Raw genomic sequence first — 23715 nt, 5'->3', positions numbered from 1 at the left:
AAGTTTTTTTTGTTAATGTCAGTACGTGGTGATTCACAAGTAAAGATGACTTAAATTTGATGTTTGAAATAAACTTTATGACGTCCTGCACCAGCTTCAGACAATACGATCCTCGTTTATACAACAGCATTTCATCCGTTAACGCTGAAACGCAGTGTAAAAATTGCGTTAGGGACTGAAAAAGCTGTAGTGAGCATGCCAGGCCTGTAGTTGGCGCTATAACTGTCTTTATCTGAAACCGCATTTGGTAGGTTTCCATCGAAGTAGAATTGAGCCGCTAAGTGCAAAAGTGGATCATCAGATGCACATTTTGTTGAAAGACAGTCAGTATATGGAGCACCCTGATGGCCGTTTTAAAAAGCTTACGTCAGAAAAAGAACGCCGTCTCCGTAGAAACCCGTGGCCGGAACGCAACTTGTACATTTCCCCCTGAAACCGTTGTCGTGTAAACGGCCCCTTTAAGCTCCTTCAAATGAAACATTTGCTGTTGTTGGACCCCCCCTCTTCGCTGTCTCTCTTGATGGAAACTTTGTCTGGCGCTTGTTGCAGCCATTAGCCTGCTGGAAATGTGGCAACACTGCTCTTGTGAATGTTCATTCATGGTTTTCAGAACATGGCACACTCGAGTGTCCTCACATTGTCCGCTAAGAAAGTGCAGAGAAAATAGTTCTCCTGGGTGGTCCGACTCATTAATACACTCCGCACTTCTTGATTTACGGCTCACAGTTCAACTGCTGCTAATTAACGTGAAAACATGGAGGGAATAAAAGGAAAACACAGAGTGGGAGGAGGTGGTGGTGGAGGCCGCTGGGTTCCCCCTCAGAACTGAGTCATGACGAAGCTTCCCTTCAGATTAAGGTAAGACACCAGAAACTTTTACAACTTTCATGGTAAGGGCCAAAACAGACCTCCTGAATTGAATGATTTGGTTGTAATGACTAGAAGTACTTAAAATATAATGACAATATGCCAGTACAATGAGATTTTACACAACCACCTGCTCCTTTCTCAGGCAGTAGCTTTAAGCTAACAAAAATGTCCTGGTTAGCCTTAACAAATTAAAAAAACATCTGACATATTATGAAATGCACTCTTTAGCCTAATACCCATTGACAGTATGTTTTTAAAGCTGTGTGTTATTACTAATAAGAAAGAGAACAGAGAGGTCAGACATGTTGATATATGCATCAAAAAGGCACAACATGGTTTGCAAGCTGTAAAAAGTTTACTCTAAAGTTATTCATCGTTTAACTTGTTGGACTTATAGTTGGATTCAGTTGCTCTTCCTCTGAGTCTGATCTGCCTTATTTCAAGGTTGCTGCACTTGAATACCTTTTGTGTGAACTAAACTTTGTGTAGTTACATGCAGACATTTAAGTCAACTGTTAAGACATAAAAATGCTTAAAAAATCCACCATATTAACATTTCAAAGAAATCCAGAAAGAAAATCACACTGAAAGCAGTCGGTTTAGAGATTTTTCTGACTTGCGTGGTATCACAGAGTTGATTTAATGTAGGCCATCTTGAAGGAGAGCTGTGTTTCTAAGTATCTGACATGACTTGATTTTGCTCCGTTCAAACCATCTAATTGCATCATCTTTGTGTCTGAGGCTGAAATCTGCACTCACAGCTGTTTTTACATTTTGATGTCTTTCCTTTAGACTACTTATTTTCTTTTTATTTGTGCTAATCCCAGTATAATAAGCAGCTTCCTGTTAAGGTCGTGCACTGTTGCATGGTACCCTGTGACCCTGTCAAAAGTGATCATCGTGGTAACACACGGCTATAGCTTTCTTCTCATCTTAAGACATAATCTGTTTAATTGGTGTCAGAGTTAGGATCCTTATTGTGAAAGTCCTGAGAGTACCCACACAGACAGTCGCGCTCACTTGTTGACACTTAAAAAACACAAATGAAGCGGTGCCTCATCAACATGCTGCTCCAACTTGTTAATCTATAGTGGGGAGGGTTTGGTGGGTGTTACTGCACGCCCTCCAGCCACTCCAGTCTGACAGGACTTATGTCTTCACGTCTGACCCCTTGCACTGTTCAAGCCTTCTTTTTTACACCTGCTCTGTCTCAATATCACAGATCATGCTGGGGTGACGGAGATTTGCTTTCTATCTCCTCTTTTTCACACCTAGAAGAAGAAATTAATCCTCTGTGGTGTTACAATATAGCACTACAGGCAGGGGATTATCTTTTTATCTTTTTATCTTTATACAATATTTCTGTTGAAGCCGCTGAAAATAGGGATTCTCGTTTTCAAAATTCTATCTGCTTTCAAGGTACAGTAGAAGCCTCTGTCTAAAGTATTGCTTGTGCTGTACGTCGCTTTGGATAAGAGGTCTGCTAAATGAAATTGTAGAGTTTTAGAAGCAAAGTTTCTTTACAGTCTCATCAAAAAGCTTAAAAAACTGTGAATGCCAAAGGAAACGTAAAGAAATTAGGGATGCACGATATTGGATTTTTGCCAATATCCGATATGCCGATATAACGAAACCACTTTTGGCCGTTACCGATACTGATACCGATAATCACAAGTTTGTTTGTTTTTTTCACTGTAAAGAAAGCTAAGTCTATCCTGCACTGGAATTTATATGTTACTCTTATTGTGACGGTCTTATTTGTTTAAGAAACACACATAAAACAAGACAAAAAACATTTGATTTTACCATAAATAACAAATGTATTATTTTTACAAACTAAAGACATTCAGTATTGAAATACAGAAAAATAATTTCTTCAGATCACATGAACTTTAAATGTACAATGCATTTTTAAACATAACCAAGTTGTATTTGATTATTTTAGAGCTACTGTAACAACCTGGTGACAGACACAGAGCTCTGCAGTGCAAATAAATGAAGTGCTACATTTTATTTAAGGAGCTTATTTTTCAGATGGAAAATAATAATAATCCTAACTGAATAGCACCTTATCAGCTGTGCTTATCGGCAGAAATTTTCACATCTGCAGATACCGATTAACGTGTTTTTAAGCTTTTATCAGCAGATACCGATATTGTGCCGATAATATCTTGCATCCCTAAAAGAAATGGCTCAAGCCTTTAAAAACCCACGATTCATGAAGATGTGGTGAAACAGCTTCTACATTTATTTACTTATTTAGCCTCACAGACTGATGAGTTTTTCTCTTTTAAGAAAAAAAAAAAGAACCTACTATGACACAAGGTTTCTTCTGTATCGTCCCGTCCCTAGACGTATATTTCAAGTATTTGAGCTCTAGTCAAATGGGAGCATGTGTGAATTTGTTCTGCACAGTAATATTTGAGACTCAATAACACTGGCCAAGATTATAAATGACTCTGGTGTTTACACCTGCAGTTAAAGGTTAGAGATGTTTGTTGGGGAGGCCTTAGTTTCGTGTCAGGGTCGCACAAGCTGGTCCCATCGACAGAAATCTGGAGAATACACCTGCGAATATCAGTGAGCAGAGGTCACTGCTGTTTTCTCCCACCTGTGACTTCACAGCAGCCTCACGCTTTGTTAGGGGGTTACCTGGGGATGACTGTGAACCCAGGACCTCAACGTAAACCAATTTAATTTATGAATAGAAGTCTATTAGAAGAGTGACTGGAAACTTAGAGGGTAGGCACAGAAATTGGACGTAAAGTGTCAGAATTCAGCTGAAGGGATGCGGCACTGAAGTTATCAGAGAAGGGTTTTTATACGGGAGCCCTCAGCAGACATGCATTCATACATTTTATTCTCTGTTTCCCTGTTAGAGCACCTTGGTTTCAGTTGTTTCTTTGGGTCTCAGTTTATTTGCAACTTTATAACAAGATGCTTGCTATGATGAATTAATTTGGAGGTTCTCTCTGGATCTAAACTTATTTTCTGTGTTAAAATAACGATAATACATTCTATTTATAAAGCGCTTTTTTAAACATTCAGAGACACTTTACAGAGGTTAGAAATATATAAATCAACACACGATAACAAAACATGAATTAAAAAGAAGCAAAACAGGAAAAACAATTAAAACACACATTAAAAGCGTTTTTAAAAAGGTGGGTTTTGGTGAGTGTTTTTAAAGTGGGGAGGTTGGGACAGTTACGGATGTTAAGTGGTGGAGCATTCCAGAGAAAGCTCTGTCCCCCCAGGTTCGCTGCTTGGTGTCAGGTGGAGGGGAGAGGAGGTGGGCCTCACATGATCGGAGGTTATGTGAGGGGGTGTAGAGGTGACGAAGGTTGGAGAGGTGGGAAGTTAAATCAGGATTATAATTTGTTTTTTCTATCATAACATTGATTAATCTCAGTATTTAAAAAAATAAATAAATAAAAAAAGTTATTGTCCTCTGGTTTTCACTCTTTGTTAAACGAAACAATCTGGTGGTCACAGTGATAGGCCTGACCACCATATCCATGTTTCCTCTCTCAGGGAAAACAAAGGGCAGTGCCAGGCACGATATTTTCCAGTCCCTATAAATAATGTCAGGACTAAAACACAGAGCCTTAATCTGACTCACATGTGACACTTGTCACTCTGCGTACCTTTCCCCAGCCAGAGAAAAATATTATGTCCAAATTTTATTTATTGAATTAATATTCTCTGTCCCTCGTGGTCAAACACTTTAATAACAGATCTCAGTGAGGTTAGTTAGTGAGATAGAAAAGATACATTATTTTGAGATGTTCTAAAACAATTTGACTTTTCTCATATAGGGACACTGTAAAATATGCCATAAAAAATAATCAGAGTACATAAGAAGAAAAAAACAAACAAAAAAAAGGTATGCACGATATTATCGGCACAATATCAATATCGGCTGATAAAAGCTTAAAAACACGTTTATCGGTATCGGCAGATATGAAAATTTCTGCCGATATGCACAGCCGATAAGGTGCTATTCAGTTAGGATTATTATTATTTTCCATCTGGAAAATAAGCTCCTTAAATAAAATGTAGCACTTCATTTATTTGCAGAGCTCTGTGTCTTTCACCAGGTTGTTACAGTAGCTCTAAAATAATCAAATACAACTTGGTTATGTTTAAAAATGCATTGTACATTTAAAGTTCATGTGATCTAAAGAAATTATTTTTCTGTATTTCAATACTGAATGTCTTGAGTTTGAAAAAATAATACATTTGTTATTTATGGTAAAATCAAATGTTTTTTGTCTTGTTTTATGTGTTTCTTAAACAAATAAGACCGTCACAATAAAAGTAACATATAAATTCTAGTACACGATAGACTTAAGCTTCCTTTACAGTGAAAAAAACAAACAAACTTGTGATTATCGGTATCGCTATTGGCCAAAAGGGGTTTCAATATATCCGCATATCGGATATCGGAAAAAATCTAATACCGTGCATCCCTAACAAAAAATGATCTTTGAGTTTGTGTTCAATCAGTGAGGCTCCAGAGGAAAACATGAAATGCTTTAGACCAGATTTGGCAGGTCAGACCTGACAAAAATCTAAAATTGAATCAAGTATGAAAAGAAAGTTAAATCAGTTCCTCTGTGAACAGAGTACATGTCTGCTCAGGGCCTCCGTACTTACATGCAGTACGTTTCACATGACAAAATCTAAAAAGTGCGTCCGTTTCCAACAACACTTAGCCAGCTGGTTGTCAGCGCAGAGTTATTTTTATTTTTCCTTTTCCAGGGTCAGACATTCACCTGAATGCTCCTCACCTTTGCCTCTAGAGAGCAATGAGGAGAAAAAGGAGGAATGCCAGATGAATGTGAGAAACACACATTAATAAAACAGGAAATTGGGGGCTAAAAAGTGCAAATAATCACTGGATGTGAATGTGTCCATTGAAGCGCTCTTTTGGGCGCTAGCCTGATGCTCCTCCTAATGGTCTGTTTCACTGAAGTAGCACCAGGAATGCTAACCTACTCAATGCTTCACAACTCAGGGCAAGCATGGCAGCACTCCTCTGTGTGTGTGTGTGTGTGTGTGTTTGTGCAAGAGAGAGTGTGTGGGTGTGTGTGTTTCCCTGTCTATTATCCTTTCTGGGTAGAGGGAAAAATCCTCATCCCAGCGTACTCTCCCGTCCTGTAATGAACAGAGTCTACATATTTTTGTTTTTGCCAGAGAACACTTGAAACACAAGAGGGGTTAAAGTAAAGCATGGGGAGGTCTTTGGACCATTTTCAATATTTCCCCCCTCTGTGGCCTGCAGGGCAAGTGAGGGGCTGTGTCTCTACAATAATCAGGTGACCAGAGGAAAATAGTGTGGCCTTAACAAGCCCAAATTAAAAAAGAACATCATTTTCATTATGCAGTCAAACACAATTACAAGCAAATGTTTTCTCTGTGGAGCTGCCCCTGCTTTCAGGGTCTTTGTCCCTCACTCCTTAGTGTGTGCAGAGAAAGGCCCCGCTGGTCAATGGGCAGCTGAGTGGCGTGCTCAGCGGAGGCCCACGTCCTCAGCCCCCAGCGCAGAATGCGTTTTGTTAGGAAAGCAGCCATACATTGGGAGCAGATTTGTTGAATTAGTGAGCACAGCGGGAGACGGGAAAGTGGGGGGTAAGTGATGGGGAGGACTTGTTGCTAGGTGACTGACATACAACTGCAGCATGCCAGTTTTCAGAGCTTGGCACTCCTTGTCTGTTTTCCTTTTTATTTTGTTTTCTTCCTTATCAGCCCCCTCCCTTCTCCTCCCTCTCCCCTCCCTGCTCCACCCTCCCATCAATTCACTTGTCTAGCTCTCCTTGTTACTGAAGTGTTGATAATAAAATGAAGAGAAAATAGACAAAAGCAGGCTGAATCATGGAGGATTCTACAGTACAACTCTAGCACCTACTAAAAACCTAGTCATCAGCTTTTCAACTGTGTCGATACTTTAAAAACCTTGCTGTGCTAAGTGTTGTGGGAAAAGAAAACGCTTTCATGGGCAAAGTAAAGGTGCATTCCCTCTTTCTAAAGTGTGTGTTGGTATAGAAACTGACATAAAGCATTAGCCTCATGGAGACACTTTGCGCTATCAGCAAAAAAAGGAAAAAGTATTTTCCTGGGGCTGGTAAATGACACACAAGGACAGGCAGGATTTCACCAAGCCCCCATCTTGCTGCAGGCAGCAGATTTGCCATTTGAAACTCTGATCATTTCACATCTTATCCGAGCCGCAGCAATCACCATTTTTTGAAACCCCTCAAAAATTGGCGTAAAGCTCGCAATTACAAGAATTATGAGCTGACTTCTGACTGATGACTTCTCCGACAGACTCACTGAATTTGCCTTTCCATATTCAATGAGGGCGTTGTCCATCTCCCCCTGATGGCCTGACTTAGCAGTCTGACCACTTACCTTGACAACCCTCCTGTCACTGCATGTCAAACATCTCAGACGTTTTAGAGGATCATCACAAGGAGGAAAATCAAGGTCATAACATGGGATCAAAGTAGATACTGTCTGAATAACAGTCGATTTTTCATTGAAGTTCACCTGACAGTCACAGTAGCACGAGGTGTGCTGTGTTTTTATTGCTGTTATTATTGGGATATGTGCGCAGCACTTCTGTTTTCAAGAGTATGAATAAATGAAAAGAAACGACTGTGGCTGCTGGTGCTGCCGATTGTGGAGAGGCATTACCCGCACACTTCGTCTCTCCGTTTGTCTGAAAATATATTACACTTTCAGAATTAGGATTTCTTTTTCCCCCAGTCATCTTTGAACATCATGTATTCATTCGGTGCCAATGTAGGGTGTAGAGATTCAGGGTCATCAGGATTTTTGATTTCCCCCTCGGTGTCGCGTCTATTTGAAGCTCCGTCTGAAGGTCAAAACCAAATACACCCAAACGAGAAAAGCTATTGTTGATCTGTTTCTCCACCTCGTGCCTTCCCATTCCCTTTCAGCAGGAAAGCATCTTTCTTGCTTTGTGCTTCTGGAGGCTTATGAGACTATCAGGGCACACCTGTGCCCTGAGGAAAATTCCCCTGCTCTCTCTAAAGCTGTATTATTCAGCACAAGGCCATGACAGTCAGTGTTTCTAAAAGCATTGGGAAGATTGTAAATGGTGACGCTAAAAACTGTCAGGAACCCACCAAGGCACAAAAAGAAGAAAAGATACTGTATACAATAGCTTCTTTTTATATGTTTGAAATTGTCTGCAGCAAGATACAGTCTCCACATTTGAAAGTAAAATCACCTTTGATATGACTTTTAGGAGCTGACAGAGACAGAGTAGTGTTTGCCGACCTGAGACGGTTTTTAAATTGTTTTTTAAATAATAATTCAAACTCTCATGCCCTGAAGTCATAATATTATATCTTCACTTTTTAAGGGATGGAAATTTGTGACGGATTTAGCTTATTTATTTTGGTATCAGCCTCCTGAGAGTAAAGCCAGACAGGCTTTATTTGATTGTGACACAGTTTCACTGTTGATTTGTTTTATTTCCTAAAAAAAAAAAAAAAACTTAATGAGACTCTTAGTATTGAGTTATTCAAGTCTCAGTCATTTGCCAAGTTCAGTTAATGTCAGTTAAAGTACCAACATTTAAATGAGGAAATATGTTGAAAAAATAAACCCTTAAATACTCATTAAAATCAACAATACAACCTGTGTCTAAGTTAGTCATTTTAAAACTGTTGTAATTCATTTGACAAGATAAATTTAGTTCTACTCCAGGTTTGGTTAGTTTAGTTTTGTGTGTGTGCTTTAAATAAATGTTCTTATGACAGATTTAATTGGGGTTACGTTTCTTCATTTTGTCTATATACCTGCATATGTGTGTGAGCAGGTATCTGTGTGTGTGTGTGTGTGTGTTTGGCGCAGACAGAGCAACAGTAATTGATCAGCTCAGCGTGTTGTTTCTGCTGATTGGATTAGCAGACACATCTCTTTGGCCGGGCTTCATACAGCGGTACTTTGAGTCGAAGATGCGCGCTCACAGTCTCAGGTTTCCCTGGCTCGGTGTCACACTGGATGTGCTCCAGTGCGCCAAACTGTTTGGCAGGACTTTAATGAAACAGGATGAGGTGAAGACAAACAAACTTGTGTCACATTTTAAAGTAGTGACATGACTCATGTGCTCACTTTTTGATAAATTCGCCTCCTTTTAACGCCAACTTTTAAGAGCCCGTTTCATTGTGGAATTTGATTGAACTCGGCTCGAGAGCAATTCTGCGTCACCACAGCCGGCCTCCACAGCCTTTTATTGATCATGTTCTCCTCTTTGCTATGATATTATCCCCTTTTGCCTCTTTAGAAAACCCACAGCTGACTTTGGCATCTTGTTCATTTGCATTGACCCTGAATCCCCAGCCTGTCTGTTGAGTAGACTGATTTAATCTTCCCTGGCAGGAGCACCAAGAGCACCCCTCTGCTTACCCTCCAAACATGCATTTTTAATCACTATATTAAGATGTCGCATAACAGTCTGAGCTCATCACCAGTGCCGCAGGCCACAGCAGATATGGATTCAGCTGTTAAGAGGAGTATTAGACCCCAGCTGCTGGCTATTTGAGAGTTATCACTGGACCAGGTTTTATTTCCCTATACCCAGAGACAATCCAGCTGGAACTCAAATGTAATCTTTGGCTTTTTTCTAAAGGTGATGTGAGAGTTGGAGTACCATAGAGGGGAACAGGGACCAGTGATGAAATAATTTGACTCATCTTCTCAAGGTTTCTGAAGTCTCCACAGGGCCTTGTCCTTGTAGCAAAAGACTGCTGATGCCACACAGTGGACTGCACACGGATAAATATTTGAGCATGTGTGAGTGGCGAAAGCGAGATGACTCTCAGCCTGTCAGTTGTGTTTGGAGTCGCCGGATCAAGCAGGGACCTGCTCAGTGACACCGGGTAACCTGAGCAATGACAGGAGCACACACACATATACTTTCTCTCTTCCTGCACTACATTATCCTTCCCTACCCATCTCTATCTATAACTCCCCCAACCACACACACACACACACACACACACACACACACACACACACACACACACACACACATGCACAGATAGCCCTGTCAGCTAACTCCTGTCACAGGCTTCACCCTCTAGGTGCAGTGGTGAGCTTTGTGCACACAGTGATCAGGCAGCTCGCCAGCTCTGCCTTCTCCTGCCTCCACCTAGACGACTCCCTTCATCCTAATGAGCTATGTCAGAATGGCATTTGACATAAGCCATCAATAAAGCACAGCTGACAGACTAGAAGAGTCCGGAAATCTAGGATATCCCTGCCCTCTTCCCCTTGGTAGTGGAAACAACTCCCTGGATACGAGCTGGCAGGTTCTTGATATGAAAGAAAAACCTGAAACAGGAGATCCTTGAGCTAACTCATTTGTTTATAAAACTATTTACAAAAATCAGTCTTTTTTAATGAGGAAGATGACATTTAATAATTTATCTGTGGATTATTTTTCTTTATTTAATTAGTCGTTTTCTTTTATAACCCCAGAGGTTGGCAATCAGTGTTTCAAAAAGCTCAAGATTATGTCCCCTATGTCCTTTTTTTTGTTTCTGAACTCCCAAATTATTTATTTTTGTAGTCAGTGAAACTTATGTTTAACAAAAGCTGGAGTCACAGAAGTTTAACCTTTACACCACTCGGATCTTGGAAAACTGCTTGAAATTAGTTTAATTTTTGAGAAGAAATCACATCATGGAGAAAAACTGCAGAGGACATCCTCAGAGGTTTCCTGTCATCGAGCAATAGAGGCCAGAAAATGTGAAAAAAAACTGACTTTACAAAAAATCTCTTTGTTGTTAAGAAATAATAGGAATGTCCTTGAAGAAATCAATTAGCAAAATACATCAGCATTGATTAAAAAGTTGAGTCAGTAATTGTAATAAAATAATTGATGAGATGATTAATCAGCACAGCCTGAGAGCAGTGATCGCAGATCAGGCTGCCATTTTTATTTCAAACCAGGAGTCATTATTAAGGCCCCTGATTAAAAATCAACCTTAGCCAAAATATTTCCCTGAATGAAATGCTGTGTTGTACCTCCAGGCTCCTCTCAGGGCGAGCCTTGCTGTAGCTTTCAGATTGTTGCTCATCTGTGGCTGGCAGCAGTAAAACACTAAGTTGAGAAAACAATCAGCGTTATATGGAAGCTAATCAACTTAGAGGAATCTTTCTGATCCTTGCTGGATGGGAAAGTGTAATGCACTGATGAGTGTACCATTTACTATAAAGTAATTCTGAGCTCAGAGTGAAGTCACTGCACTATGAGGGTCTCACTATGAATCATTCCCTCGAGCTAATGGACACAATTCAGGCTTCTGTTTCTATCCTTTTTCCTTCTCCATCAATTTACCTGAGCAGGCCAGGTATAGCTATTTAGGGGATGCATGTAAATAAACAAATGGAATTAGTCCAGCTTGGTACGGAGGCAGGAGAAGTAAGTATTTGTGTTTATTTTTCGTCTTGGCTTGGTCTTTAAGCACATAAACAACATTAAAAAACACACACCCTCCAAATACTATGTGTAAAGGTCACTGTTGAAAAAGCTGCGATGCTGCAGACAAAAGAGCAAAGTCTGTTGCTGGAAGAGACATTTATTGACTGTCATTTGTGTGTGAGAGTGTGTGTGTGTTAGTGTGTGTTGTCTTGGAGAAGCAGAGGCTCTTAGACAATGTGAAGTGGAGGTGAGGCCGTGGCAGCATGGCCGCGACGTTGTGACCTGTGCCCTGACTCACGCATCACATAGCTTCCCAGCACCAGAGGACCCTCTGACCATGATGGGTTTTGACTCCTGTCACCTTTGGGTGTCGTCAAGATCCTCTGACATGGACAGGATTATTTTTTTATTTTCAGAGCGGATGAGGGATTTTTTTGTTGTTGTTGTTTTCTTTTTTTTTTTTTTAGCTTAAAATGCTCTCTGGGTACCCAGTGTTCCCACCAGCGCGGAGACATTAAGGAGGCTTTCCTGAAAGAGTTGGAAGACACAAAAAAAAAAAAAAAACAGAGGTTTTCTGTTGTCACACACCGGCAGAATAATTGGGAAACCATTCATGAAGGCTTTTTCTTTAGAAACCTCCCATTATGTCGACAATAATGCTGTAACAAACTCAGCCTGTAACCTTCAGCACACTGGTATCATAATAGGTGTATAGATAGGGATGTTTAAGATGAAACAGAAAAGCATACTGTGTGCTATTCCTCTTTTGTAAGTCAAACGTATTGTAAAGAGTATTGGTTAGCTAATGAAATAGAAAACGAGGAGCACAAACAATGTGTAGGCTGCAAAAAAAGGTTTGAAGTCCACGTATTCAGTCAACCAGCCTGTCATACGGCACATTTTTTATTTATTGAATAATACTTATGAAAAACTAATTTTTTCCATTAAAAAAATAAATTGAATTCCTGCAGCCCTCATTCGCAAAATTCACCATTCAGTACGACTGAAGACATGGCAGCAGTTGTAAAGAAAAACACTCCAATAGATGCCAGTTTTTTATATGTTTTCTGTGAATTCAATTCCAATTTTCCTGCTCGCTGTATACGACCGTGTGAGCAGAAGATTCACTGTCCATAATTACCAGCTCGGCGTTTTAGCTCCAACAGAAAAATTCTGCCATGTACACACAATCACTTTTGTTGTCCTAGTGCTATAGGTGGTGCCTGCATTTGTTCATTTGCAATTTCTCTCCTCTTGCTCTGCCTCTTACACTAACACTCACAAACACAGTTAATATATAGTGCGCAGCGTGCAACAGTCACTCTCCCTGGTTTCATTCAGCCCTTTATCTGGCGAGAAATTGACTGCATTCAGGAGTGGAATGGGTGTAATAATTGCATGCACTCTATAGCATGCTACATAAATCTGTTTTTAAATAAAACTACGAGCCGGCTTCGAGGTACTCCTCGGCTTTTCCAGGAGTTTTCTCATTTCCATCAGAGTTGTGCAGAGAGATCTTCAGGGTAACCTTCGACACGGGATCTGCCTTAATTTGAATAATGTTTACAATTACTGGCTGACTTACAAAACAGTCATGTTTCTTTAACAAAAGGAGCTCATGCTTTGATACTGTCAAAACCATTCTGTTCATAAAATGACAGTTTTTAGTAAGGATATAAATATTCAGTCCTGCTGTTGATCTCACTCTAGTAGGTGTAATATTTTTAACACTCTGCTAGTGTGAATTGGCTCAGTGGACTTAAGGTCAAACATCACGTGCACTGGCTGTTACAACAGTGGCCGGGCTGTGCTGCGTAGTATCTGCCCTGCGAAACAAAAGCTTGGGGGAGGAGTATATGTGTCAGGGCAGGGCTGGCCTTGTGTGTGTATATGTGTGTGTGTGTGTGTGTGTGTGAGGCGCCCCCCACACCGACTGCACTGTATCTCCTCTATCCATGTCAGCAGGCCTGTGTGACTGAACCGCACCAGATTACATACACTGAGGGCCAATGGGTCAGTGGATAAGAAGTCTTCTCTGTTACCACAAATCCCCAGATTAAACGTAGCGTCGAGAGCTCATGCCGCCCCTGAGGGCAAATGGGTCTGAAAACACAACTCTAAGAGAGCTTTGCCATAACCCTCCTGTCAGCGCGAGGCAACGTATGAGCGAAGTGACTCCTCTTAAGTCCCTGCCGCATGAGCCTGGCTTTTTAAATACATCCGGGTCACGCAGAGGTTACGTGGAGTGTTGCTGACATGATATCTTAATTGGAAAGTTAATCCCGTGCTGGGACAGCTGACTCCAAGTTAAAACAGTCTGTCGTGCAGGGAGCAGTCAACACAACCCTGAAGTGGAGTTATCCTGTTAATGTAAACTGCTATGTTTGCACCCCCCTTCTTTATGAAGCAGAAGTACCGCACTGCCCCGGGCATCGTCCCTACACCATCATTGTGTTGCACTTGTCTTGCATCACTGCTTGCATTTCTTGATTCTTATTCATTTCTGTGATCACAGACACAAATGGCATAAAGTCTGTGCACACTTTGGTGGTATGTGTTTTATATGCTCTCATGAACCTTTGCATATTTGACTCTTCTGTATGATATAGGGAAGAAGCAGGGATGAAGGTGCTGTAGGTCCATGGGCCAGTGACAGGATGGCTGTTGGTGACAGGCTCTTGTAGTGTCTCGTCTGCTCCAGTGATCCCAGGGAATCTGGGTCATTTCCAGCCTGTTCACATGTAACTATTCCCCACTCCTTCCCTCCCTCTGCCCAGGGCTGGCTGTGACCTGGCTGCATGATTACGTTGACACAAAGTAAAAGTAGCCATCACTTATAGAGTGAGAGGAAGCTGCACCACACCTGTGCACAGTACCGATCCTTTCTTTACCTTGTAGCTGTCTTTGTGTTCTCGCGTTGTGTGTCTACAAAGTGACATGACCCTTTTAGTATCCCCCTCAATGTCAGAGTTAATGCTGTTATGTATAGGACTGAAATGTAATGCATTTCTAAACTTTAATTCTATGGAATTCAAAAACTAATCAAAACTTCATATCTGAAACTAGAGTCTTTTAGTTTAGTGTCTATGTTGCAGGAGTCACATAACTTTTATTCATACCTCATCATCTTCAACAGCAGACAGTTTGGAAATCAATATTTACATTTTATGGGAAAAAAATTGAAACACTTTTCAAAGTATTTCTTTCTTAAACTCTGAAGTTACAGTCCTGTTAGAGGTCTGCAGAGCATTGACCAAAAAGTCAGATATGTAAAAAAGCAGGTATGCTTGGCAGTCCATCTTTTTATTTCCACCTGTGAAAAAACTGAATTCTTGTCATTTTTACATCAGTTTGACTTGACTTGTGTTTGATCATATTGTCTTTTGCATCTTGCATTCTGCTCTTTTACTCTTGTTCATCAGGCTCAGCCTTCGATAGCTCTAGGTTTACAAAATGAAAGGAAAATCTTTAATCAAGATGGAAAAGGGAAACACAAGTGATGACTGGGGTTAAAGCTTAAATATGGGATTTTACAACGGCATCAAAATCAATTTAGTCTTTCAGAGGAGCGTTGGGGATCCATGAAACAAAGACCAGTGAGAGAAAAATGATGTTTGAATGAGATGCACTGTGCTACCATGCTGAATGTGTGGAGATATTGGTGTCAGGAGGCCTGCTATCCTCTGACTCAGTGACACAGGCCTGCCATGTGTACAGTCAAGTCTCAGGCTCAGTCTGTTTAGGATGACGTTTGAAATTTCACATGGAGGTGAGCAGAGAAGAACATGAAATACAAAAAAATATATATAAACACATGGGTGGGGGTGTGAACAGTTTGATATCAACAAGGGACTAATTTTCCCGGGATTGACATGCAGAGGAAAGCCACCTGTTATTAGCGGAGTGATACGAAACACGACGTCACCGTGACAGAGAAATCATAGCCAGGCCTCTTTTTTCCCTCTTTCTATAAATGTTTCATTGTGGCTTTAACCTAGACGTGTTGCTTACAGAGCATGGCCTACAATTGTTATTTCCAGCTTTCCGTTTAAAGGATCCAAAACTCACCCTTCTATTATTAATGCGGAGCTTCCTCGAGAAAGTATTGCTGTCCTTGTAAATTTGAGTTGGGACGTGCAGACTGCAGAGATGAAATATTTACAGGAAGCTAAATATTTCAGAGCAGCACCTTGTCCCTTGCCTTTCACTTTTGACTGCAGCTTTTCGAGATCTTATCCTTTATTTACCAATATTCACCATGTTTGTGTGATAGTATGGGTGAATGGATGGTCACTGAGTCGCCTTATTTATTTTTTTATCTGCTCATTGTTGGCGCTCTGTTAGCTATGAATGGTCACTGCTACTTGCTAACGCGGTCTATTGCTCGTTAAATCAGGCCTATTTCTGCCAAGCAAATCCATCCGCGTCAGTAGATGAAATGCAAATTCTTAATTATTAAGATTTGTATTTTAATTTGTAATGCTGCAGCGGTTTCCATTAAACCAGCATGAGAATGAACAGCTTCCTGTGCAGAAGGCATTTCATAACCCCGCATCCAGACTCCATAATTCATGCAAAAAGAGCCCGGAGGGGATTCAGCTCGAGTGTGTTCTGCGTGCGTGCGTGCGCGTACATGCGCGTGCACGGATGAGAGAGAGTGTGTGTGTGTGTGTGTGTGTGTGTGTGTGTGTGTGTGTGTGTGTGTGTGTGTGTGTGTGTGTGTGTGTGTGTATGTGTATACGGGGGGTGGGGGCTCTGTGAAAATAATATCAGGCTTTTCCGTCAGAATGAACTTTACTACTGTATCCAGCCATGAAATAATCTGACCCGACACTTCAAACCATCTGCGCTATCTATCCGCCCTCTTATTTACTAAATCAGCCTGTGCACAAAACGGAGTGTGTCTGATACTAGAGCCCAGTAGCCTGCCAGGGCCGTCATAATCCTATATATAAATATAAATACGTACACACAGGGTTTCTCCTCTGTTTTTTTTACAGCCATCACAGCCTGTGAGCAGTCTAATCCAACACAGTGTAATGAAAGGCACGTAGCCTATAACTTACAGTGTGCGAGCTTCAGTCTGCAGGAATCACACCATCCCACACTCACACTTACACACAAATAAACACACACACACAGAAGACTGTCAATATAACAGCAATCAATTAGCCTGTGTTTTTCCAAAAGAGCATTTATTCATGCAGATAAAAGAGCATGCATCATCGCAACTTCGACTCTGATATAATTTATTATGCTTAATAAGTTATCACTTTTGTGAGGTTGAAAAATGCGGCTAACTCCGTTCAAGGTTGTGAAACAGAGTTGGCTGCAAATTCAGTCCTGTTGAGATAAAGGCCACATTGACCCTTTTGACGGATATTTTCAATCAACACCAGAATTAGTTTATGAAAGAAGAGCTCATAATCTAGAGATAAATAACAAAGTATGGGCCTATCTATAAAAAAAAGAAGAATGAATAAAATAAAACCATATTTAAAAAAATGTAGCCTACATAAATGATTTAGCATGTGGGCTAATGTTGCTGAAATCATTAGGCTACACCATTTAAAACAATACATTTCATGACAAATTTCACACAGTGTAAATATTGGCTGAGCAACTGATGTCTTGTAAAAAGTGGAAATATTATGCTGATATTTGGCTTCGGGTAGGGCAGGGCAGGGTGTCATTTTACCTTCTAACGCTCGTTTGAGAAGCTCTAAAGGCAGACTGGGCTGTGTGTGTGTTTTCGTGTAGACTGGGGAGTCTTTCTTGACAAAGGGCTGTTTTTAAGACACGGCGGGGCAGCTAAACGTTTGAAGACGAGACGCAAAAAGGTCAAAATGTTTATGTTATTTCTGAAAAGGGAGGTGCTGAGATCTCCTTTCCGCCTGATTGGCCGAACTTGACAGTGATTGACGTGCATCCATGGCAACCGGGCAGCCAATCTGCCAAGTCCAATAGAAAATCATCGGAGGGGGCTTGACTGTCTTTTTCTCCCCCCTTTAAAAAATACATCTCGGCTCCGGCTTTAATTCTTTCGTACTTTCATTCCCAGCCTACCTCGAAAATTACATCGTGGCTCCAGCTGTGGTTTCCTCGCACCTTCAGTCCTTTGCCTGCCAAGTTAACCCAGCCCGAGGATGCGGTAGCCGGCCCCTTCGCACCATCGGTCCTCCTCCGCGGTGTTTGGCGTTTTCCCGACGCTACCCAGACGTTTGGTTCGGTAACTTTGGGATTGTCTTGTTTTTGGAGGGTCTTGGAGAACCGCGGCGAACTGAGAGAAGCGGCGGAGGAGTCGACGCGGAGGAGAGAGAGTGCAGGAGAGGAGAAAGGAGGGGGACAGGGAAACACAGGAGAAGCCTCCATGTTTCAGCTGCCCATCTTGAATTTCAGCCCCCAGCAGGTCGCCGGGGTCTGCGAGACTCTGGAGGAGAGCGGGGACGTGGAGCGCCTGGGCCGCTTCCTCTGGTCGCTGCCCGTCGCGCCGGCGGCCTGCGAGGTCCTCAACAAGAACGAGTCGGTTCTGAGGGCCCGAGCCGTCGTCGCTTTCCACACTGGCAATTTCCGCGAACTTTACCACATTCTGGAGAACCACAAGTTCACCAAAGAGTCGCACACGAAGCTGCAGGCGTTGTGGCTCGAAGCGCACTACCAGGAGGCTGAGAAGCTGCGGGGACGCCCGCTGGGGCCGGTGGACAAATATCGGGTGCGCAAGAAGTTCCCCCTACCCAGAACCATTTGGGACGGAGAGCAGAAAACCCACTGCTTTAAGGAGAGAACCCGGCATTTGTTAAGAGAATGGTATTTGCAGGATCCCTACCCGAATCCCAGTAAAAAGAGAGAGCTTGCACAGGCGACAGGACTCACACCCACACAAGTAGGAAACTGGTTCAAAAACCGCAGACAAAGAGACAGAGCGGCGGCCGCAAAGAACAGGTGAGCAATGTGCATCTACAAGGTTTCTAACCAAAATATCTGCGACAAAAAACTACTCGTTTGGACGTAGTAAACCAGAAAAAAAAGTATTTCCTGTCATGTGATATAAAAGTCATCCAGTTTAATACCACTGAACAGCCGTGCTTCCAACTGCATGGTCTGACATAATTTGTGATTAAAATCAACCTGTAATCCTAACACAAAATATATTCTTACAATAAATGCTGCTTGTTATAGTCTATGTATTACGGCTGTGTATTTTAATTGTTACTTAAATGTAAAAAGTAATGATGCTAGTAAATATTTGTAAATGTCAGAATTTCCTTTTACTTATGCTTGTTTTTTTTCAGACAACGCCCTAAAAATAACTTTTAAATTGATGTGAATAAGATTAGCACAAATCTGGAGAGCAACATGAAGGCTAAGGAGGAGTAAACTGAATTTGATTTTTACGGCCATTTTTGTCAACTTAAAGTCAATTCTCTTTTTATTTGTTGGAGAATGTCAAAGTTTACCTTGAAATGTATTCAACTCGTAAACCTTTTGTTATTTACAAAAGCAATTGACGCCAATTTGTTGAAAGGCCTTTTACAGAGATGGTCGAGTTCACACTGCTGTTTGTTATAGGCTACTGATATGCAGCTACAACGACTCTGATTTTCCAGTCTGCTAATGACTGGTAAAAATGTTCAGTAAATTGTAACAAGGATTATTGGATTTTCCTACTAGTTTTTTTAAAATATATATTTTTTAATTCCACTTAAAATAACTGCTTTAGAAGAGTGCTCAGTCAAATTGTTAAAAGCAATAAAGGCAATGTCCATGCATCCCTCGAAAATTAAACCGCTCATCTGTCTTGCGTTGATGTCAATTCGCAAATTACGTTAATTGTTTCTGGTTAAAAAATATCTACATTTTCGGTTTTACATTTGAAAATTAGTTCAGCCATTCAAAAATTGTCCGAAAACATCGGATAAAGGCTACAAGTAAAATGAAAGAAGGTGGAAATAGGATCCGGAAGTAGCTTTTTTGCTGTTAAAAATAATGTTACCAAGAAAATGATGTCATCTTAATAACCAGCACATGGTGTAAATGCTCTGCTAAAGTATAAATGTTGTTTTGTAACTTCGTCTCTGTGTCCTGTGCCTTCTCAGGCTCCAGCAGCAGGTCCTGTCCGGTGGCTCGGTTCGCTCCCTGGCGGATGAGGACGGCACCGTGGACCGACTCGGTAACTCGTCCAGTCCAGAGGCCAGTCTGTCCAGCAAAGCAGCCGCCTCCGCCATCTCTATCACCTCCAGCGACAGTGAATGTGACATCTGACGGCCACAGGGAAGGGTGTCGATGAATTACAGGGTGGATGCGACTAAGAGACAATCTTAATAAAAACAAGTCATAGTGCCTGCGTTGAGTAACAAAACAACACAAACACACATGGACTGATATTTGACGGGTGCCAAATCTGTGATCTGCTGACTTTTAGGCCTATATTTTTGTTTGCGTTTTACCCACGTGTGGATAACAGAACTAAACACGGACAACACATGTTTGACGGACTAATATTCCAACGACCCGAGATGAAAAGTAAAGAATAAAGAAGAAAATTTAAAAAAAAGTGTGGGAGGGGGATAGAGGCATTCGAGCGCCTAACCTGCTGTTCTCTGTGGGTATTTCATGTTGAAAAAGAACTGTGATATTTTTACTTTACTTTCAAAGTTTTATAAATAATGTTTATTTGCCTATTTAAAAAAACGATCTGCTCTTGTCTCTTCGAATTTCATATTCATTTGCTTGGTGTTTTTAATACTTACCTTGTATACAGGTGAACCTGTTGAGCATGCGCGCTTTAGTGGAAATGTGTTTCATTATAAGGAAAAAAGAGATAACTTAATAAAATAATTGTTGGTCCAAAAGGATAGAGGTTTTTTATTATTATCATAATGGACTGCTTCATGGCGAAAAAAACAGAGACTTGATTTTGTTGGTAGAATAAGAATGATCTCCTTTATATATATATAAAAAAAAAAATTGTGTATTTTCGTGGGGAGAGAGATCTTCGTGATTATAACGCCTTGCTGCTGTATTGCCTGACACGTTTTGGAGCGGGCCCTAATTGGCCAACATGCTCTGCGTCGTGTAATGCAGGGTGACAGCGCGAGGTCAGCGAGAGGCCGGCTCACTAACCCGGATGATCTGCGAGAGAGATCATAGAGATCAAAACACAGCAGATTGACAAAATAGGCTTTATTCTGCTCGTGCAAGAGAACAGACTGTAGACAGAAGACTTCAATCTTTAAAGGAACTTTTTTTTTTTTGCCAAGACACCTACAGCGTGTATTTAGATAAATGTTAATGCTGCAAAACGGAGCTATAACCGCGCTTGTGAATGGATTCTTGGTTAAATCAGTAGAACATTCTTCTGAAACGGTGTTGTATTGTTACATAGGCCTATATGCAGAGCATTATAGTGTAATCGTAAAAAGACAACTGACGTGACATTTTTAAAATTCACTAACCAGTTAGGCCTAATTAATGCATTGGATTTGACAATCACACCACGTTATAAAAAAAAAACCTGCCACAATATTTCGAAGTTGGCAGTGTTTTTTTATTCTTGAATTCTTGAATAACTGTCTTTTTAAAAAAAAAAAATATTGTCGCATTTGTTGCGCTATTAAATGAATATCAATTTTAAGAGCATTTACGGTAAATTGTATTTGCCCAGGACTGCAACAAACTGAAAAATATTCAAGACTTTTATCCCAAAAGATGCTCAGGGCGAGGTCTTTGGTCGCTGAGATACAAGGTACGAGAAAAAAAAAGTGAGCAAAAAAGACTTAAACAGAAGTTAAAGTCTGGCATTTCCATCTGACAGGATAGACACCTGGTTCGCTCCAGTTTGTATTTAATGAGTCTACAGTAACTTCAGGATCAGACAAAAGCCTTTGAGCTGCTAAAGAGAGATAGAGAGAGGAAACGAGTGAAGGAAAAGAAAAGAGGTTGGGGGCTCTTTTTTATTTTTTGCTGCTCTTCTTTGAAAAACCACGGGGACAAAATGGCTGAATATTTCCGTTTCTATTGAAAATAAGGACGACCGGAGGGGACTGGATGAAAAAGTCTTTCTCGCAGTCAATAAGGTTGTCAAACTGGTCAGCGGTAATCAGTGCTAATGATGGGTCTGGGGTCCCCGCACGGACAAAAGGGGCCCTGCCGCTGTTTTGTGAAGGGGAGCGAGCGCGGGTCCCTCTCTAAAGAAAAGAGTCCTGTGAGGGGAGTCTGGGCCACAGAAATCACAACTTCTCTAGTGTGTAGCTCGTGTTAGTGTGTGTGCGTGTGTTAGCTTGTGTGCGTGCGTCTGCTGCACTACTGTGTGAGCTCATGGCTTGGCCTATTAAACGGCTCTAATTACCAGTTGATTGTTTTCTGACGGGCAGTAACCCTCTCACAGATTCAGCACATATGCTGTAGTCACAACTCTAATTAACACACTGTAAATGTAATAAAACACCACGTCTTAATTCACCTATCATCGTGGAGCAAATGCTTCTCCGTTTGTCGTTCAAACTGTGCTAAAGCATCTCCAGGTATTACAAAATATTTTGACGAGTTAAAGGTGTCACATCAATGCAGTTAACTTACGTGAGGTGAGGCTCTTTTCAGCTCTGCTGTGATATGTGTTGAAGGGCAGGCTGCAGCCTTGACTTTATATTGTTATTGAATGTGTCTACATGGTTCAGTGCGCAGACACTCTGAGGCACGGTATAGTTTGTCAGCAGAAATAACCACACAGGAAGGCCTGTCAGGGGAACAGTCCCAAAAGAGTCCGGATTCATTAAAGATATTGAAAAAAAATAGAAATAGTGCATTATTTTATCTAAGGACAACTTTGGTGCTTACCTGTGTTTCAGTTATCATAACCAACTTGTTTAATCTGTTGAGGAATAATCAAAAGTGTAAAAACAAAACCAGACAAAAAATAACTTCAGAAAGAGTAGCACGTGGTTTAAGAGTTAAAATAGGTTTAAATCATAAAATGACACTGTAATGATTTGGAAAATGAAGCAACATTTACCAATTCTGAATCACCTGGTATGATGTGACTTTTATTTGGTTCATGAAAGGTTTTATGTATGTGTTTTAATAGGTTAACATATGTGTGGTGTGAAGCCATATTTTTACTCTGTTTCAATGAGGTGTACACATTAGTTTGAACGGTAATTCATACAAGTGTTAATTAGCATTAGTTTTGGTAGTCCTAGAAAGGAGCTGTTTCCAAGGCAGGATATTTACAGGGCAGGAATGGGTGATTTAAAACTGCAGCCTTGCTAAGCTATATGGTAGCATACTGAATAACCCGTTATCTACAATTTGCAAACAGAGAAGGCCACAGATACGACATGATGTAGAAACGTCCTTGTCTAGCTGCTCACTCTCTCAAGTTCTCGTGTCAAACTGTAAGGATGAAGGTGAGGACTCTGCACTGTTACAGTTTATGCCAAAGTGAGTTGGTTCTTTTGTCAGACTATTAGAGGCCAAAAAGAACTCTTTCATGCGTTTCTTTAAAAAGATATGTCCACATTCAGGCTTGTTTTTCTGAGGGATTTAAAAAAAACACAACCTGCAACTGTAATCCCTGTGTCCCTAAAACAAACTAGACTGCGCGGTACCTCACCTTTGACCGCAACTGCCTTATGCCTTCTTCACCCCGCTTTATTCATCAGGCATCACAAAATCGTGTTTGTTCGTTGATTAACTGCAGCAGTTGCTGAAGGACACAACCTCGAGGAGGCAATAAGCGTCTCTTAACCTGCCACTTTGAAACCATGTTTTCCGTCTGCCAAGAGGTCTAAAACCCAAAACTGCTACAGGAAAGCTACTACAGGAAAGTGATGTATGCTCAATCACAGTCATGGAATTAAAGTTGTGATTAATTGGAAAAAGCCAAACCATAAAATAAGCAACATCATGACGACATCCTTTAGAATCAGATGAAAAAAAGAAGTCTGTTTTCATGGTCTTCCAAACTTCCTCCCAACAACAAAAGCAGATGCGACAGGTTTTTCTGCTGGTTCTATTTTTGCCTTCCATTGACATCCACGCACATTGATAACCACAATGAAGCTCTGGAAACGTGCAGAGAGTGTGCTTGACTATTCAGAGCATAAAAGCCACAACAGAGCTCACTTTTTGAGAGACTGCGGACCTGCTGCATTCAAACAGGCCCATCGACAGGAATCGTACGTCCATTTAACAGAGCATCTGGGCTTTTGCATGTTATTAAACCGTTATTTCAGTAAAGCACGCCAGAATCGTGTAATCGAGCCGACTCATGTAATCCAACAATACAACTCTTCTGCCAAAATAATGGATAAGATATGGCTACAAACTTTGTTATGAAATCATTAAACCTGTGTAGGTGAATCAAAGAAGTTCCTCTGTAGCCG

At 41.0% G+C, this 23715-nt stretch overlaps 1 protein-coding gene across 1 annotated transcript; it reads left to right on the top strand.

Moving 5' to 3' along the window:
* The first annotated feature begins 263 nt into the window (after nucleotides 1-263).
* On the top strand, nucleotides 264-20176 carry LOC141806969 (homeobox protein SIX6). Its single transcript, XM_074692713.1, has 3 exons — nucleotides 264-858; nucleotides 17394-18274; nucleotides 19429-20176. The coding sequence occupies exons 2-3, from the start codon at nucleotides 17703-17705 to the stop codon at nucleotides 19592-19594; spliced, it is 738 nt and encodes a 245-aa protein (XP_074548814.1). The 5' UTR covers nucleotides 264-858; nucleotides 17394-17702; the 3' UTR covers nucleotides 19595-20176.
* The last annotated feature ends 3539 nt before the right edge of the window (nucleotides 20177-23715 follow it).

This window comes from Halichoeres trimaculatus, unplaced genomic scaffold (assembly GCF_033239565.1).
Source record: "Halichoeres trimaculatus isolate MK-OKI-2021-1 unplaced genomic scaffold, fHalTri1.1 fHalTri1_scaffold_17, whole genome shotgun sequence".
Classification (NCBI taxonomy): Eukaryota; Metazoa; Chordata; class Actinopteri; order Labriformes; family Labridae; genus Halichoeres; species Halichoeres trimaculatus.
Note: the sequence above shows the minus strand (reverse complement) of the source record. Positions and strands in the feature narration are given on the sequence as shown.